This window comes from Pteropus vampyrus, unplaced genomic scaffold (assembly GCF_000151845.1).
Source record: "Pteropus vampyrus isolate Shadow unplaced genomic scaffold, Pvam_2.0 Scaffold81, whole genome shotgun sequence".
NCBI classification, from domain to species: Eukaryota; Metazoa; Chordata; class Mammalia; order Chiroptera; family Pteropodidae; genus Pteropus; species Pteropus vampyrus.
In genome coordinates, this window is record NW_011888862.1 from 418864 (window position 1) to 439333 (window position 20470).

The window sequence follows — 20470 nt, forward strand, 5'->3', positions numbered from 1 at the left end:
GCACCATCTCCCATGGAAGCTATCCGTGTTTACTTGCTTTCCTCGGGTTTTCTTCGGAAATTGTGGTAGTAGCCCTGGTGAAAGTTACAAGGGCAGTGGGAGGGGAGGTGGGAGGGAAGCTGGTACTCTACAAGACGGGCTTTGCCAAAAGGACAGTGAAAAGCGAATCTAACCTGGCCTAGAAGAGAAAAGAAAAAACAGAATTCAAATGTCTGTCAGTTGCTGATTTTGACGTCGTGGTGTGTGTGAGTGTGTGAGTGTGTGAGTGTGTGAGTGCGTGTGTGCGCGTGCGTGTGCTTGGGGATCCAGAGAGTCTGATATTGAAAACGTCACCTTCTAAGACATTTTTAGACCTAGGTCGATTAGCCATCCTACACACGCGAAAGCATTTAAAAGTGTTCCCCCAACTTGATTCAAAGTGGCTATTTGGTCATTTTTCTTTTATAAACCAAAAGGGATGGAAAGGGTATCCTAGAGAGTCAAAAGGCAAAAGATAGGTTTACAATGAGGGGGTGGGAAAGACCCACTGTGACCTCCCTGCAGGGCTCAGCAACGACCCAATAGACAGATCGCATCCTTCACCTCCCTCTGTCAACCCCATCCTCTCAGCCCTCATCCAGCGACACCACTTCATGCTGGGTGGAGCTCCCCGTGTGCACCACCCCTCTGATACTGCCTCCAGGGATTTGTGGCTGCTGAGATATGCCATCGGAGAGACTATCCTGTGCACAGGCTGCTCGAGAAGGGTCCTCTGTCCTTCAGGATGAGAATTTATCGGACGTGCTGATCTATGCAAAGGTGCTAGCGACAGAGGGAAGACAGAAAGAGGCAGTTAGTCTGCCTGGGAGAGTCTCATTTTCTCATCAGTAGCCATGTGCTGTGTGCTAAATGCGGGAGATACTAGGAAAGGAAGATACTGTCCTGCTTCTCAAGGAGTCCAACCAACCGGGAGAGGGAACACACATGCACTTAAAGACCATGAGGATTTTTGCCCAGGGACTGTTACCTATATATCGACAAATCACTATTAATCTTCCTTAAGTTTTAATTTCAAATTATGAATCTCATTCTTCTACTTATAAAGCCAAGAAATTTTATAAAACCATGAATAATCACTCTCAGGGGTCCTTGAAACAATGTTTGATTAACTCAAGTTAAACAGAGTCAACTCCATTAAACAACCAATTTCATCTATAAATTAGTTGATTAAGTTCCTGTACAGATTTCTTTGAGGTAACATTTACATAGAGGGAAATGCATAAATCTTAAGGGACAATTCAATGGATTTTGATAACTCACATAACCAAAAGCTTAAACAAGATATAAAATATTTCTGTCACCTCAAAAAGTACCTTCGAGCCCCTCTTCCAGTCATTTCTCACCCCCATGGGTAATCATTAATCAGATTTTCATCACCAAATTCCTGTAACATTCTAAATTGCATTTATAAATGTAACATATTCAACTGACTTTGTAAGAACTCTAAATGCCTAACGGGGTAAAAATAAAACCCTAACAATGTAAATCTTCTCAAGTTCTTACGTAGATCTTAGAAATCTAAAAAATTAAACTTCGAAATGTAGTGAAACTCAAGTTTTCTTGAACCTTGCGATTTTGGTTTGAAACAAACTATTTTATGCTTACAACTTAAAATCACAGGTCTAATAAATTACATGTTTCAGATTGAAATCTCAAAGCTAACCTGTCAAATTTCTGTAATGTCATATCGTTTTAAATGCTACAAATCCTTAAAATACAATTTTAGTCCTAAAATACAAATTTAGGCAAATTTCTGTAATGTCATATCGTTTTAAATGCTACAAATCCTTAAAATACAGTTTTAGTCCTAAATTGGAACACAAAATATTGATTGTATGGATGTTATTTGGGTCTTCATCTTTATACATAATTCTCAAACTTCTTGGGGAGGAGGGAAAAAAGAACTTTTTTTTGTTTTTGCAAAAGGAAGCAAACTGGTCATCTCAAAGAACTTGTGGTTACTAGGTCAAGGATTAATGGCCAAAGATTTGAGAATAATTCACAAGACCTGAAGGCTCACTGGTTCTACTGGTACCAGCGAGGTATTCTCATCAGGCCCCTGTTATGGTGGGTTGGACAGGGTTTCCAATTCCCTAGGACATGAAATTATTTCTTGCCATGAGAATTCCCCTAGGAATCTAACTTTTTAATGATCTCTTTCAACTATATCACCTGGTTTGGGTATGTGACATTCAATTATCACTCCAGTTGCCTTACTGCTTAATTGAATTCAATCCATTTCTTTACTGGCTGATTCTTGTTACATCTGGCTTCGAGTCATATTCCTATGGTCACTGAATGTCATTCACCTCAACAGGTGATGGTAGGAAGTGATGATAGGAACAGGTCTTTGTTTTTTGTGTACATTTACATAAGTCATACCACTTTTGCTATACCTTGTTGTGGATCTCTAACCACTTGATACAGCAATCGTCTGCTTCTAACACCTGCAGGGATAAGCGAGGCACCATCTTCCCAACCTATATAAACAGATGGAAGGCTTCCTCGGACTTTATCACAGCCTGATAATTGGAGCTTGCTTAGTCAGAGAATCAGGCTACTATGATAGTTTTCATCACCTCCTATATATGAACTTGATGTTATATCTACTGAAAATACTTTTAAAAGCATAGTAAAAACTTTATCATCAATTCCTAGGCTGGGAAGTTAACTCAGCGGTTGTAAAAATCTTTATTTGTGCTGCTCCTCACTGAAAGCCCTTTACATTCAGTGGTAGCCTCGGGCTTTTTAAATAGCTGAATTTAAAATTTCATCTTTCTGTTTCAAACAAAAATAACCAGTGCTACAATTGTGCTCTTGTTAACGAACATTTCATATGCATGACTCAATTATTTTGCTGGGGAATTTCAAAATTAGAACAAAGCTCTTCAGTTTTTCCCTACAACATTCAGCCATTAAAAATAGAAGTCAATCAAATGAAGGTAAAAGATGATGTGTCCCATTTTTCTCACAATCTGTAAGAAAGATAATTTTTCATCTTGATTACCATAAAAAGCAATTTCATATTCATTTATTGAGAAAAATCATTTAAACTAGATATTAAGAACCAGAAAAGAAAGTTGGTTCAGTAGCAAAATGATGAATGGTTGGGATCATGTTCGTCTGTGAATGGCGCGCATAGGGGCAATAATGGGACCCAATCTTCTACCTGACAGTCACCTTCTCGCCTGGGGTCATTCGTCTTGCACCTCTGACTATCTCACCAGAATCTATCCAACCACCACCATCTCATGTGAAAACTGAGTTAGAACTACGAGGGCCATTCATTTTTTAAACTTGTCACAACCCATTCTTACTGTTTTTTATATCATGCCAGAAACACGTCCCTGCTGTTCTAGTCAAACATCTAAATATTTCAAGACAAGGAGGTTGTGTGTGGGATAGGGTAAGGGAGATGTGATCAAGAATTCCTGTATTATGGGGAGAAACTACATTAAGATCCATCAATAAAATCATGTCTTCTCTTTTCGTTCCTACAGCTCATTCACTGGGCTCCCAATGAAGGCCAATGATTTCACATCTAAGTATTAGCCTTGGAAATATGCATTACTAAATTCGAATATGTCAGAAGGACTCTCTTCAGAGACGTGTAGATGTAATCATACTCCAATCTGAGCCACCTGGTCGGATTCTGAATATGACAAAACTGTTCACTACATCCGAACTGGACAGATTAGCAGATAATGAAATGCCTAATTTGGATGCCTAGTTTGGATCCCGTTTAAAAAAAAAGTTTCAAAGTTGAAACTTGAAAGTGCTATTCTGAAAGGAATACTAAACTAAGTCTTATATTCATTCATTCATCAGATTAATCTCTTATTCTAAAATCCTAGAAGACTTTCTACTGATGTCTTCTCATTATTCCTCATGAATATAACCTAAGAAGGTAACAGGAATGTCTAAGGGGAGACATTCCAGTATGTGTTACAGACAACTTAAATAAACGGTTAAATTTAATCTCCAATGAGAAAAGCTAAATTTGTTTCATGAGTTGTCAGTTTTAGCAAACTTGGAGTAAACTGGATACACAGCCATTATGCGCACGCAGGAGTCAAAACATGAATCTTCTCCAGAGAAGATGAATTTCTGAATTTCTGTGCAGCCCAAGAGTTCTTCTTCTCCTTTGCCCTAGGAAGCCTAACACTTGAACTTGGGAGATCGGCTTTTACCACAGTGGTTCATCATAATCCAGTTTCTGAATGCCAGCAGATTTGCACTGTCGCATTATCATCCTTCTAGAGCCATTTACACAGAAAGCTAGAAATGACTGTGGGTTACCTGAGTTTTATGAGGCCCAGAATCTGACTCTAATTAGACCTTGAGAGCTTTCTTACAAAGGCTCAAATGGGGTGGGAATCTAACCCTTATCTACAAGTGACGATGGATTACGACTATGGACATTCAGGTTGGCAGGATACACATCATCCAAGATCAGACATCTGTCCAGAAGACACGAACAGCACTGGTGTTTGGGAGCTAATCTTCATCCAGTGGTTCTAGATGAAGCAATTGCCAAGGTCTCCATAGAGAGAGAATGCTTTGACATAAAACTGCACAACAAAATTAACTTAAACATAAAAGTTCATTTTCCTTTTTAACCCAGCGATTTTTTCCTTGTTTCAAAGTTTACAACTGAATGCTTTTAGGGCTTGGTGCATGACTGAAAAAGTCTTTTAGAGACCCTGTCTGTTTTCTCGAATCAATTTTTACCATTTCTTACAAGCCGCCATAACACATCACCCTCTTCTCTCTCAACATCTGAGCAAAAATTGAATTAAATGGCACTTCATTTTTCTACAAGAAGTTTGTCACTCCACGAGTCACCTAACACGAGAAAAACTCAGAAAAAAGCCAGTAAGGGAGCAAACTTTCCAGGCAGCATTATTCACAGTGGCCAGGACATGGAGGCAACCGAAGTGTCCTACGATAGATGATTGGCTAAAGAAGCTGTGGTACATATATCCAATGAAATATGACTCAGCCACAAGAAGAGATGAAATACTGCCATTTGCAACAACATGGATGGACCTTGAAATAATCATACGAAGTGAAATAAGTCAGACAGAAAAGACTGAAAATCACATATCACATATGTGGGATATAAACCTAAAAGGAACAAATGAATAGAACAAAAAGAGACTCATGGACATAGACAATGGACTAGCGGTTACCAGAAGGGAGGCGGAGGGGGAAAATAAAAAAAGAAAATGTTTACAAAAATTATGTATATATAGTATGAAAAAAATAATAAACTGGCATAAAAAAAAAAAAACAGTATGAACACAATGGCAAAAGGAAATTTTTTAAAAAATCGTGTTTACGAACAAGGCAAAATAAGCCAAAAGGGCTAATGCCGGGACTTTCACGGATGCTGGCTTAGAGGATGCCCTTCTAGGATGAGCCTGGGCAAGGACCGTGAGGTCAGCTGAGCTCTTGTCTTCCCCAGACTGCTATCGCAATTCGTCACCCTTCTGCAGTTTTTCTTTACCATTTCACTATGGATTTAGTCATTGGTCACTGGTGGTAATTTCACGATGAACATCAATTGTGTGTCCAGGCGTTATAATCCCCGTGAGAGAACTTGATTCTCGGAATATGTGGAGAATTTGACTCCCATCAGTGATCCTAAGTATTCGCTTAACTAAGAAACTAGGTCCTCTGATTTTTTAAAAGAAATGGAGGATAAGATGATGAAGAGGAATAATCCCTATTTGTTCTAGAAGTGTTAAGCCCTGCGGCTGACCCAAACTTTGATCACTTCTCATAGGCTTGTCCTACACCCCATATATAACTGGCTCCAAACCCACTGGCTTTTACAATCCCAGCCACCAGATGACAGAAACATTTCTTGGGAGTCTCGCTGATATTTCTTTCAATGCCTCTACCTCCTGAGTCCTAAAGTGCCTTGGCCTTCATACCCTCCATACTCTAGTTTTAAAAAGATTTGGTACTTACTATCAAAAAGCCATTTCATTTGCTTACCCCCATTTTACAAACAAGTTATGAAAACAATGGGGATGGGGAGGGGGAGACCTTCAAACCCTTTTCATTCTAAAGAAAAGCAGAAGTGAATCCCAGGAAGGAGGTGTGGACTTATAAGGATGTGGCATTTCCTCAGGATTCCGTGGGAACTCATTGATTTCATTTACAACAATTGAGAGCTGCCTCTGTGCTTCGTGTTTTTTAGCTTCGGCTGGCATGGGGATTATTTTCCCCAGGAATGCTCAGACCCGAATACAAGGGCACCTTCAGGAAGAGGAAAAGGAAGAAATATGGTCTAGGATGTGAACCAGGAAATTCTACTGCACTGATTTAAAAGACTATCATGCTGGTGCCTAGTAAATTCTACTACCTTTGGGGAGTTTACTAGAGCTGTGACACTTTCCCTTGGACACGAGATCGTTTTGCACTAAGATAGCCATATTATTTTCCCAATAACCAAAAATATCATTTCCTGAAAAAAGGTAGGAATGCTGATTGCAACTGAAAATTACACAGGGCTTTGTGTTCCTCAAACCCTCACTAAAACCTTCAAGACCAAATAAAGTTCAAACTCAGAAACAATATTAAAGTCCATCCTGAGCTCATCTCTCCAAAGCCACTTTCCGCTTATTCCCCCTCACACACCTTCTGTTGCTACAGAATGAACTACTTGCTTTGTGTACGTTCATTCTTCATTTTTCCGTCTCCATGCGTTGGTTTACCCTGCGAGCTGTGCCCTTCCCGTCCCTCCATACGCCCAAATGGTACCGACCCTCGAAGGCAGGCTCGGATTGTGCGCTATCTCCCCCCATCCCCAGCTGGAAGAAATTCCTCACTTCTCTGAAAGTCCCAAGTATTTAATCCACACCTTTCTTATGGCAGTTTTTTATTTTGTATGTATCTAGTTGCTCTTTTGTCTTAGTCAAGATAGTAAGCTCCCTGTGGGCAGGGTCCTTGGCACCCAGCGCAGAGCAACACACACAGTGGATGCTCCATACACACTAATGGAATGAACGAACTAGCATGGCACGTTAACAAACCAACATAACTGACCAAAGGCAAAAATTTACACCCTCGTGCAGAAATACTCATTGAGTACACACAGCTCATAGATTAACAGCGTCCAGAAACAAGGCAAAAACAAGGCTGTGAGCACTTTTGGTGTCATACTAGAACACACTCCATCAAGCCAGCCTAAGCAAGTGTCATCTGACTTTCTAGGATGGGATATAACAGAGATTGACTTTCTAGTCATCATTGATTAGGGCTTAGTCTCTCTGCAAACTTAAATGTTAAGCTAGAGAAAACTGAGAACAGGCAACTTATTTTGTCCAAATGTTATGATTTTATTGCTCTTCAGGTCACTAACCATTTTTGCATCTAATTCAGCTCTCTTATTCCAGCATTCTTTCCCCTCTACCAACCCCCTTTCCCCAAAGTTTGTATGTATCGGTTTCTGTTGTCTTCCTTAAAGCCAGCTTTATCATCTTGCTGGTTCCTTCATCAATGAGTAAGTAAATCTTCAATGTAGGTTCATTTGATTATTATATGAGAATTGGGTGCTGAATTTCTTGAAAATTGTACTTTGAGAATATTAATAATTACAATTAAGGGAACACATGTCAAAATAGGTACTGCTAGTATCATTATTTTTCTGCTTGTAATTTTCTTAATTTTTATCTAGAACAAATTTCCCAGGTACCAAATCTACTCACCCATAAACATCTTTCCATTCCACAGGATATATACAAAAACGATAGTGAAAGGAATGAATATTCTTTACTCCTTGTCCAGAATAACTTAATTTTAGTTGGCATATACTTTTATATTGGATATATTAATTTCAGGTGTACAATATAGTGATTCGACATTTTTATCCCTTACAATGTGGTCACCCCACTAATTCTAGTAATCATCTGTCACCATGCAAACTTATCACAGTATCCTAATGGCACGTATGTGCCTATTTGCAAGTCTGGTACAATCGACTCCGCAATAGCTTTATTTTAAAAGCCTATATCTCAAGTAAATATCTCATCTTTTGAAATGACATGAAATCTGCTTATAAATTTCTTGAATAACACATCTATTTATCGCCAGAAATTTCTGAACATTTTAGAATGTAATTTTACACGTTCGGATGACTAGCATTTTGTAAATTCAAGTCATATTAATATTGCATTAGGAACAAGACAGTTGTTCTGAAATCATCACAGGCCATAATGGAAACCAGACAGTAATGCTCTAAGAAGTAACTAGCTAAAATTGAATGAAATAATCACCCAATCCATAAAGCATTTGTAAGATTTCCCCATAAAACACAGGTATTTTTTTTTTTTAACTGAAGAGAAATAATTCTTTCTTATTGTCCTAAACATCAAATGCCATCACATCATAAAAATAATATATAGCCCCTGGAACAAAATGGATATTTTGTTCATCCATTTATTCCTGTAATACGTATTCGCTTAACCCTACAATAATGAAAACATTATGCTTGTTCACTCTTATTTACAATGTTGTTCAATCAACAAGGCTCAGCATGTTCTCTGGAGAGACACTGCCAAAAGCGACTCCACTCAAAGCAGGGGGTTAGAAAGATCTGGGTTCTGCAACGTGCCCTTTCTGTCACCGCTGGCTGTACACTCTTCGATCCCAACATGTCGCAACTGGGGTCGATTTCATGGAAACATACCTGACAACCTAGATGCAGCATTTAATATACACCTGAAGTGTAGTGACCTGAATCGTGTCCCCCCAAAAGATACGTCTCCCAGGCCTAATCCCTGGTACCTGTGAATGTGACCATATTTGGAAACAAGGTCTTTGCAGCTGTAATCATATTAAAGTGAGTTCATACTGGTGTAGGGTGGCCTCTAATCCAAAGACTGGTGTCCTTATGGGAAGAAGGCTATTTGGACAGAGACACGCAGGGAGAAGGCCATGTGAGGACAGAGGCGGAGATGACAGTGCTGCAGTGACAAGCTAGGGAACTCCAAGAATTTCCTGGAACCACTAGAGGGTGGGAAGAGGCAGGAAAGATGCTCCCTTAGCACCTCCAGAGGGAGCAAGGCCCTACTGACACCTTGATTTCAGACTTCGGGCCTCCAGAACTACGAGAGAATAAATTCTGTTGTTTTACACCGTCCAAGTTTGTGGCAATTTGTTACGGCAGCCAATACGACGCCTTTTAAATGTGTTGTTTTATTTTGTTTGTTTTTGTTTTCTTACTGTTCTTTGTAAGGGTGATTAAAATCTACAGTATTAGGGAGGCACAGTTGAGCTGCATCAGGGAGAGCTGGGGTGGGAGTGGAGGGGGCAGGACAAAGCAGAAGATGGGATTCTAGTTCCTTCCAACTTCATCCACCTTATATATTCAGCGTCTGCAAAAGACCTAATTTTAGGAAGGTTCCTGTTTTAAAAATATAAAGGGTGAGGATACAAAAACTGTAATGTAGCAGTTTTCACGTGAAACATACCACACAGAGATACTCACCTCAACATGTTGACAGGTTTGAATGAGTTTAGCCAAAAGGGTCTCCAGTTCTGTGTTCCTCTTAATAAGGTTGGTGAGGTTGCTCTCTAAGTTTTGCTGTTCAAAGAAGAGAGGGAAAATATTATTCTGCATACTTTTAATACTTTACTATATACAAAATTACTCATACTCAGGAAAAACGTCGTCTTTTTCAGAAACCTCAATGAGATCTATGCAGTTTCAAGTATTTATTGATTTAAACTGGATTTTGAAAAGTCACATTTAGAAGAACGTTTTCAAAATGTTCAAATTTCATTATTTTTGTTCCTGCTTCATGCACTAACTCGGGCATATTTAACCGAATAATTGGTTATAGGTTACTTCTAGGTCATGAACTAGGGAGAAAGGAGGTAATACACTTTCTATTCTTTTACCTGAATCAGAAATGGCAATAATATAAAGAATATATTCCCATATCAAATCAACTATTACATTTTTAGGATTTACCATCTTGTGGGCTGCCTGAGCATCAGTCCCTTGGAGGAAGGTATGAATCGTCGAGCTATCGCTGACATTATGACCATTTTATAGGCATTTATATGAAGTCCTCATCACACACATTGATTCACTCATAGTGTATTTAACTGTGTGTGCTTTTATTCTTTGCCTATCGACCTATCGATGCCAGATCAAATGTCCTTGAATGCTACAGTTTTCATATCACTATCCTGCTTAAGAATCTAGAATTAGTCCCTATTATTTTAGCATATGAAATTTAAAGTTTTCCACAATGACCATTAAATCTTATTTTCAACCACAATAACCCTCTGTTCTGGGTAAGGTTCATTAAGGGATCTCCATTCTTTCTCATTTTGTATGCTCTTCATTTATACCATTCATTCATTTATTTATCCATTCATGAGTATGTATCGAGCTTCTACTATATGCCAGACTCCGAGAGAGAAACTGGAGAAACAAATAAAAATATGCACTTCCTGTCCACAAAGAGATGGTAATGCAACTAGGAGAAAGATGCTGGAAACAGAGAAGGGAAAGAGCCAGGGATGCCTGGAGAAGATTTCCAAAAGGACACAGTCTTTCCAATGAGGCTAGAAAGATGAGCAGGGAGCTTCTGGTGAACCAGAGTGGGAATTTCTTGGGAAGATGGAATGGAGGGGGAGGTGAGCACAGAGAAGTGTATTCTATGGGCAGGGAATAGAACGATGTCATATACCAAGAAAAGGGGGGTGTGAGAGGGCAAAGATCAGGGCACCTACGTGTTGACATATAGACGATTCCACAAATACAATGAAGATACGAAACGAAAGGAAATTTCATGGAAAAGAAAATAGCGCTAGGATTTATAACGCCATCTGAGAAAAAAGATTTGAAAAGAGCATGAGAAGGATTTTGAAAAGTAACCATTTCATAAAGGTGATGATAGTTCATTATGCTGTGAAATGTATTTCTGAAAATGTTTACTCTTTCTGCTTTCCCACATTTTAAATTTAAAAAGGTATATTCAGGAAAAGAATCACTTTTATTTCACACTTATAATATATAAGTCAGAAGCAGAAATCTCTTTGGTCATCTTTAAAAACTTATGCTTATTAATTAATCTGGTGCTTAATCCTGTTAACTAATTTCTTTCTTTCAATGACCACATTTTTCATTTCTACTATGTTCTTCATCACATCTATTTCTTGTTGAATTACTTTCTGTGCCTGTTCCCAAGATGCAATTCTCTCCTTCATGATTTCGAGAAAACTAAACATATTTACTCTTAAGCTCTTTTGAGAAAAGGCGAGTCTTATCTTCCCGTGTTTGCATAACATTTCCCAAGAATCTTATTTTACCTCGTGTCTTATAATTTTTGTGTGACAGCTCATCTGATGTGAACTTTGTTCCCTATGTTGTGATTTGGGGATGGACATAGCCCAGCCAGTTGAGGTTCCCACTCTCCTGTTAGGGCCTGAGGTTGTTTCCCCAGAGGGGAAACTCCCACAAGACACCGACATGCCATGGAAGCACAGATCTTGATTTGGCTCAGTGCCTCTCCTTCCTTCCATGAGAATTCTGCCTGGCTCCAATTCCAGAGAAGGTGGGAGGTACCCTCTGAGAGCTGTGTGTAGATGAGGAGTGCTGGCCTCACGTATACAGGGCAGTCTGAGGCTCCTGACACATGTGGGATGATACGCCCCACCGTGTTCCTTTGCTGGCCCGCCTCACCTGCATTTCTCACGAGCAGCCCAGCTTCAGCCTCAACTCACCATTCTGCATTTTTCTTTCATGTCCAGTCTTTGGAGGCCTTCCACTTATGTTTAAGCTTGGTTCTTATCTTTAAAATTCATTTAAAAATATTTCAGAGGGAGGTTTTGTGCATGTTTCATCTGGACTTAAAGACCAATAAGAAGTCTTAAATTTTGGCTTTGAAACACTCAAAGCATTTCAAATATAAATATTTTAAAGGAGAAAAATGACCGTTTCTCAGTTAAAGGGTGAGATACATCAAAAAGTCGAAGAATGAATCAGAGTGATTTAGATGCAACTTAATGAGCTCATATTTGCTCCAAAGAAAAACCTGCTTTCAAAGCTTTTAATAAGAACAAAAAAAGCCATAAGTTTTCTTACTCTTTGGATTAAATAAATTGCAACCACTAATCACTTTATTATCAGAGACTAGAGAATAATTTTGAGGCATTCCATTAGTCAGTGTACTTGACTTAGATACGACTACTTTATGGTATATTTGTCAACTTCTTTTGGTATGTTAATCTTAGAGGATCCTCTTACTTTTCTTTTTGGCTGACCTTTCGCAGCAGGAAATTTCTAGGGAAATACATCATCTAACTGTTTATAGTTCAATTGTCATAGGTATGACTTTTCTAAAGCTAGTCAGCAAAAGAGAGCCAAATACATATAGCCTAACACATTTAGATTTTACAAAACACCTGCTTGCTTACCCCTCCCTTTATTAAGTATATATCATGTATAAAATGTGTTTTTAATCAACTAATATGTAGACTAAAGCCTGCGGTTTAAATATGTCGACCTATCCAGATCCTTTGGGGTTATTCAAATTTAAATAGTTCAAGTGTTACTGAAGTCCACAAAGACTACTGAGTCAGAAGTATCATAAAGGGAAAAGAAGCTGGGAGAGGGACTGTTTCCAAGGAATACCAAAGGGACTGACAGCACTTTTGAAGAGAGCCCAGGTAATGGAAAGGTAACAGAATGCAGTCCTCAACGAACCATGCGTCCATCAGCTTCCACTACGGGGACTTCTGTGAAGTTTTCTAGAATTTAGCTGTATAACTAACATCCTGTGTGGCAGTCGGCAGGTCCTATAACCTCTGGATTTTGACTGTGCTTTGTGCAAAAGAGAGATAATATTTTTTGGCATAAGAATCTTGGGAGCAAGTGAATGTAAGTATCTACTTCCCTATGGATATCTAAGGAATTCTACAGAGTACCCCTCAAAGTTTTGTTTCCTGTTCTCACCTAAAAAATGTCACTATATTTACATCTCCTTATAGAGCTGAGCTCTGTAGAGATCCAAGGATTCAGGCATGAGTGACCACACATGTGGAGTAAGGAGACTGGGCCTACCATCCCAGCTGAAGTCTCCTAAACAAATGACTCTTGGGCTCAGTTTTCCCATCCATAATGTGTGGATAATGATAAATCTACCTATCTGTGCGATCGTTAAGATCAGAGGAGAAAATGAACACCTACATCAGGGACAGTACAAATGTTTGTTGAAACCATGAATTCCAGGATAAGACATTCAGTTTGGTGTAAGTACCAGACACTATAAGGGCCTAACATCATGCCTCAGGCAGTCACATTCTCAAGCTTGGTGATGGCTTTTTGCTGCAAGCACTTGTTCCTTTCAGTTCCTGGGCTTCGTCTGGCCCCAGGCAGGGCAGGCTGGGGCGCTGAGAACAAGAGGAGGCTGATGCCCCCAAGAGCATCCCTCGACCAGCAACTACTTGCAGTTGGTAGATAAACAGCTCAGGTTCAGGTTCCTCACTTCCTGGGTGGGACCACTCACTCTGAGTCATGTTCCATCAAATCTCCCAGGGAGCCTCACTGGGAGGAGCCCAGGTGCTCACGGCAACACCCTGCTCATGACCACACCCTCTCTCCTTTCCTCCTGTCCCGCTTCCTTTTCCCCCTACAGATGCTTCCCAGATCTCCTCCCAATTTAAATTCTGAGTCAGGGTCTTCTTCTGGGAGGACTCAAGTAAAACTTTGTCCACAGGCATCCTAATCCATTATTTTTAAGTATTCCTTCTTACGAGGAATAGCCAAATAGAAGATTTTCTTGCTTTCGAAAGATATTTGCAAATATAAGAGATTGTTTTCTCTTCTCTCATTTTCCCTCTATCTTTTTCTAGAGGTCACATAGCTTCCAAATTCCAGGCTCTAAACCAGAACTGTCACTGGAACCATAATGTCAGCCACAAACGTAAGTCAATTTTAAATTTTCTAATAGTCATGTTAAAAAAAAAAGAAAAAAGAAACAGGTAAAATTAATTCTACTAATACACTTTACTTAACTCAATAATCCAAAATATTATTATTTCAACATGCAATAAATATCTAAAAACTGATGAGCTGTTTTACATTCTCTTTTTTTCTTTTTACTAAGTCTTTGGAATATGGTATGTGTTTTACACACATAACACATTTCAGGTTCCATCGGCCACATTTCAAACACTTGGCTGCTATATGCAGCTACTGGCTACATTATTGGACAGCACAGCATCAGAGTCTAGAACGGGGCCCAGCAAACTTTTTCCGTAAAGGGCCAGGTAGCAAATATTTTAGGCTTTGTTGGCTACATGCTGTCACAGTCACTCAATTCTGCTGCTGTTTTAGTGAGAAAGCAGCCATAGACAAATTGTAAATGGTTGGCAGGGCTGTTTTCCAATAAAACTTTATTTACAAAAACAGATGGTAAGTGACATTTGGTTTGCAGGCCAAGCTCCTTCCCTGGCCAAGGCACATGCTCTTCCCTCTGGAATTCATCTGCATGGCAGGAAATAATTCTATGACCAAGGAGAGATATAACGAAACCATAGCATATATTCAGTACCTGCTGTATACCTATCACCACTTAGTCCTGTCCCATGATAAATCCTCGAACAGTCATTGTGGGAACAATTAGCATGAAAACTGAATATTCATTGGACAATCCTTCTGAAATCTAATGTAGTAAAATCAACTAACTAGTTAATTCATTTAAGAACTACTACAGATTGTTAAAGCAATGCCTTCTACCCTTTTCTCATTGGTAGTATGGACTCTGAACCCAAGAACAGGGGCTTGACAGTTTAGAAACATTCTAAATATTATATAAGTCCATCGGACCACAAGATTTCTGGGAAGACAACTTCTACATTGTTGAACAAAATTTTATAAACATGGGTTTATATAATTAGTCTAGCAATTATGATTAACTCATCTATTTCAAATTCTATCTAATGCACCCCAATGTTCGTGGCAGCACAATTTACAATAACCAAGATATGGAAGCAACCTAAATGCCCATCAACAGACGATTGGATAAAGACGTTATGGTTCATATACACAATGGAACATACTCAGCCATAAAAAAATGAAATCCTACCATTTGCAATGACATAAGTGGACCTAGAGGTTATTATGCTGAGTGACATAAGTCAGACAGAGAAAGATCAATACCATATGATTTCGCTTATATGCAGAATCTAAGGAACAAAAAGAACAAACTAATCAAAAAAAGACTCACAAATATAGAGGACAATCTGATGTGGCCAGAGGGGAAGGGGGATTGGGACTGGGAGAAAGGGGTGAAGGGTTCAAGAAGTACAAATGAGTAGTCGATAGATGGTCACGGGGATGGGGAGCATGGCATAGGGAATGCAGTCAGCAGTAATGTATTGGCTGGGTGTAGAGTCAGAGGAGAGAAAGAGCAATTAGGGGGATCATTTCATAAACCATAAAAATGTCTAACCAAGGTACTATATACTTGAAACTAATAAAATAAATGAAAAAATAAAATAAAATAAAACCAAAGTCAAAATGCTCCTCTCCTTACTTCATTACCTCTTCATCAGTTTTCCCCCCACAGTACTCTTACTTTATGAAGGAAAAAGATGTGGTAAGGATGAGGCTTTTGTAAGTGGGTAGCTGTTTGACGGAATTCAACACGCCCCTCCCACCACCACCAAAGAGGAGAACTATAAGTAACTAAAGATGATCCTTATAAAGATAAAGATGCAAGGAGGCAGATTTGGCTTCTGAATATTAAGCAAAAGACTGGGTACAAGTCAAATTTGTGAAAGACAAGTTGTAAAATACATGGTGCATAAAGAAGGAGGCTCCCCTGTATACTTTACGCAGAAAAGATGATTGATTTTTCCTATAATTTTTGTTCTTAATGCATACACATCTGTGTAGTTCTCAGTGAGGCTTATTCGAACTGATAATTTAACAATCCATGGCAGGACAGCTGATTGTACACCAATCTCAATATGAGCCTTTAGGCATGGATATGGACGCCAGCTGAGAATAGTAAATTCGACTTAACAGATGAGCTTTGTACTTCTACATACGCTGATACCCAATCAAATAACAAGGTAAGCAGACCAAATAACCCTAATTTTAGCCTTTGGAGACCTATACCTAAGAGTCAGGTTGCAGGGAATTAACGACTTGTCACTGAGCACTACTATTAAAATGTATGCCTGAAACAGGAGATTTCAGTAATTCCTTTCGGGTTTGTCTAGGCCTTAAAGAATGTTTGCTCTTATTCCGAAGTCAATGCTTCAGAATGTCTTTAAAGTATAATATTAAGTCTGGATACCTTTCAAGGCAAACACAGATCTGGCTTGTTTCACTCTATAATATTCACAGCGACATTCAGGAACTGTGTTCGTAGTCTCGACACCCAACACCACCACTCCAGCATGATCAGGATATGAACACGTTGAGTGCCACAATCAGTGTATTTTCTTCTGAGAAACTTTAATCACAATCCTTGATATGAAAACACACCCGTATTAACACATGCCACCTGCGTAACAGCAGAAATTCTTTATATGTAACTAAACGCTTAAGATGTTTTAATTACGTTGCAGGAGTTTAAGGCTATCTTCAGGTTCAACTCATGACAGAACACAAATATGTGTGATTTATGCTGGTTTTAGTTTTTAATGCCTTTTCTCATCGGTTGTGATAGTTAACATTTGCAAATGCCCCGGCAAGACAGGTCGCCCAGGGAACTTCAGAAACATAATAAAAAACCAATCCGCATGCAAATTTAAGTCTAGTGTTGCATGGACTACGATTTAAGCCATTTTGATATGTGATACTGTATTGACCTTGTCAGGTTTTATTTGATATTTCTACATTAATTCCACAGAATTTGCTCCAGATAGTTATAAATTTTATCATCAGGAGTTCAGTGTTTATTATTCTAATCGGGTAGTCAACAATACGCAGTGAGCAATTTTTAAATATCATTTATGGTCTAGAAGAGCTTTCGAATTTTAACGAACATAAATATCTTAGTATAGTTACATTCATTTAGTTATAATTTTAGCAGCTCCAATGACGACTACTAATTTACAGATATTAGAGATGTGAATGGTCCCTTCTTGTTCACTCCTCATCCCGGGTTCTATTTCTGCCAATAATAAGAGAGGTGAGCAACTGACCAAGAATAAATACATTTGTCAGTTTTGAGAATCAATATTGAACGAAGGAAGCTGAACCACTAGGAACCTTTGAAACTCTCTAACTTAAAAATAATGATCTCCACTGCAAAATTTATGCCCGGAGAGAAACGTTTTAGAGAAAATGACAACTTGTATCAATGGAACATACAGGAAGCAGCTCATAAGATTATAGCATGGGTATAAGAGCCATGAAGGCCAATTTGGCAGCTCTCCCCGCTGCTTTTCTCTGCTCATTTGCCCCTGTTCAGGTTGTTGAATCCTCCTCAACACGGCACTCTGGGCTGCCACAGCATATCCAGGAGGTTGACTCAAGAGAAGCGACCAATTTGTCAGTCGAGAATGAGATGGTGAAAGGATAATGGGAATGTCGGAAAACAGACTAATAGAAGTTTCTTGTTTTTGCTCAAAGGAAAACTTTCAAGCTGGGGAAATGTTTAATCTTCTCAACCAGGGGTCTGCAAACCACAGCCCACAGGCCAAATCCTGCCCACCACCTGCTTTTGTATAGCTAGTCAGCTAAGAACATTCTTTACTTTTTTATATGACTTTAAAAAATGAAAAGGATAAAATTTTGTGATACCTGAAAAGTATATGGAATTCAAATTTCTGTGTTCATAAAGTTTTACGGGGACACAGACACTCCCATTCGTTTATGGATTGTCTGTTGCTGCTTCTGAGCTGCCATGACAGAGCTGAGTACTGTCCATTTACAGAAAATTTCTGCCTCATTAAAAAAATAACATCTTTAAAAAAAAACTCAATCCGAACACTTTTTATTAATATAGAATATTTAAAAATTTCAATATAATTCAATTCACTTAATATTTTCAACCCATGCTATGAGAGTGGAGGAATATGCCTAGAATTTCAATCATTCGGGTACCGGAAATTATAAAGGAGAAGGCCCTTTTCGTATTTTTTTGTTGGCTACCTCAACAACTTTTAACTCATAAAAGAAAAGATAGCATTAATCATGGGTAACATGCAAAGTCTGCATACATTCCCCTGTCAACTTTCGTTGAGAGAAGCAGAAAATTCCGACTGGGAAAGAGTAAGGAAGGATGTTAAATTGGATAAAGGTTGCTGTAGCAAGAACACGGTGAAGAGCGAGTAAAGAAGTCATGGCATCAGAAATAGTCAGTTCTTTCCATTCTGTAAACGAGTATAAAGTGTTGGCTTGTAAGTGCACACCGAATATAGAATTACTCTTTGATGGCTTCCATCAATTCTATTCTCCTTTGTTCTTAATCGTAAAATAAACTTCAAGGCGGGGGGTGGGGGGAGGTGCTTAGAACACTAGATAATTAATGTCTATAAAATCCCCTGATATTGATGGATGTCATACACGTTGTTTGTATGTCACTTCAAGCTTTACTTCCTCCGTCACTCAGAGATTGAATCATTTTGATCTTATCCCCTTTTCCTCTGTCTTAAGTAGATGATGACATTGCCAGATACTCATTAATGAACATGTTCTGGCCTTTCTACTTCAATAGTGTTTTACCTGATACCATCAAACATTTTTTACCGGACCTGAACGTCGCATGGTAGATGTTTATGATAAATGGAAATACATTTTTGTTTTTGATATACTGTGGGAAGACCAAATCTTTTTCTAGACAGTACTTCACTCTGCAGATACTTCATGCTGGTTGAAGTGAATATATTGGATACATTTCAAGCTGAAGCAGTTGAGTCTTTGATCTCATAATTTTGCATAGGTAACTAACTATATTTGCTTTGTTTCCCCTCGAATTTTTAGGTTTTAAAAGAATATCCCTTTTCTGGGCCAGCTGCTAAAAATGATTATTAAAATTCAATACATGGTCTGCTTTCCTCTTGAATTTGTGGCATTCCCAGGAAGGGTTCATATTGTTGAAAAAAATTCATATCCCCAATCTGGGTGGTGTAAAACGTATTAAAGCCAAGAGAGGTTACAGTCTTTGGCTCCAAAAAGATTAAAATTCCATCCCATCCAAAGTGGGTCTGTCTGGTCTGTTAAGAATTTATAAAATCAATGTTACATAAGAGAATTCTCTAGAGAATCAAAGAACAATATGACAGCATGAGCAACCGTCAAAGACAGAAGAACCTTCTTTGCGTTTCAGATGTTTGAATCTCGAATTCTTTGAATTTACTACGCCTTCCGTCCCTGACTTCACCACCTTTGCTCAGACCACATGTAGTAGTAGCAGTGCTACTACTACATGTAGTAGCACTGCTACTACTACATGTAGTAGTAGCACTGCCGCTGTCTTTGTTTTGGGAGGAAGTGACATGATGACCGTCCACTAGGTGAATGGCTCCCACACGGGCCTGCACACTGTGATCACCTGGGGAAACTAAAAATATCATGCTCAATCTACACCCATTTCCCAACCGGAGCATCTGAATTCCTTAGACTGGGGTGAGGTCCAGGGATTGGAATCTTTAACATTCCTCAGGAGAGTTTAATGTGCAGCCAAAGGCAAGAATTACTGCTCGAAATTGGGGAATCGGGTTGCTAAGTTGTTGGATCTGTGATACAGTGAACAAAAATTAGCAATTTAGTCAATTTACTGGTTTTACACTTTAAGGTTTATACAGACTCAAAGGAATATTTCTTTTTCCTGTAGCATGTGTACATAATAAGTACAAGACTAAAATTATATAGAGATGTAGCTAGAAGTGTGAATTTCTGTGAATTGATCAAAGGAAATCCCGGGAACTTTACAAAACGGCGTGTAGCAGAGAACACTGATTATTGCTGTTAAGCAATTCCAGGGGGTTTTTTGACTTGAAAATATAGGGCAATGCTTTGTTGAGTCATCGAAGCATTCCTCATGTCCAGAAGGAACTCCTGGTTACCTCGACTTACACTTTTCAATATTATTAGTATCACACAAATTTGGTTTGCTGATTTTAACAGTAATTATTTCACCATAAATGTAACAGAAGTAGACTATAGATGTTTACAATTCGACAAGATTTTTTTTATACAGTAAATCGCAAAGATGTAGGGGAAAAAAATTTAAGAACTCCGTTGATAAAAAAAATAGATTCACTGCCCTATCCAGATTCTTTAAAAAGTCAACTCAGGCAACACCACTGTCCTGAAGACTAGAGACTCCTATGTCATCTAAAAGGCAAAATGCAAAGATCTGCAATGATGGAAACCACAGTGGTAACATTTCATTCCTTCCATCTTTGTCCACGAAATTCTGTTTCTTTGATAGATGGCCACCTG

The 20470-nt window shown here is 38.8% G+C and overlaps 1 protein-coding gene across 4 annotated transcripts in view; it reads right to left on the reverse strand.

Moving 5' to 3' along the window:
• Nucleotides 1–20470, reverse strand: part of MID1 (midline 1) — a 582697-nt gene that overhangs the window by 59510 nt on the left and 502717 nt on the right. For all 4 annotated transcript variants that reach the window (XM_023532275.1, XM_011362904.2, XM_023532276.1 and 1 more), the window contains one exon: nt 9539–9634. In XM_023532275.1, the coding sequence (XP_023388043.1) occupies nt 9539–9634 (96 nt within the window). The remainder of the gene's footprint in view (nt 1–9538; nt 9635–20470) is intronic.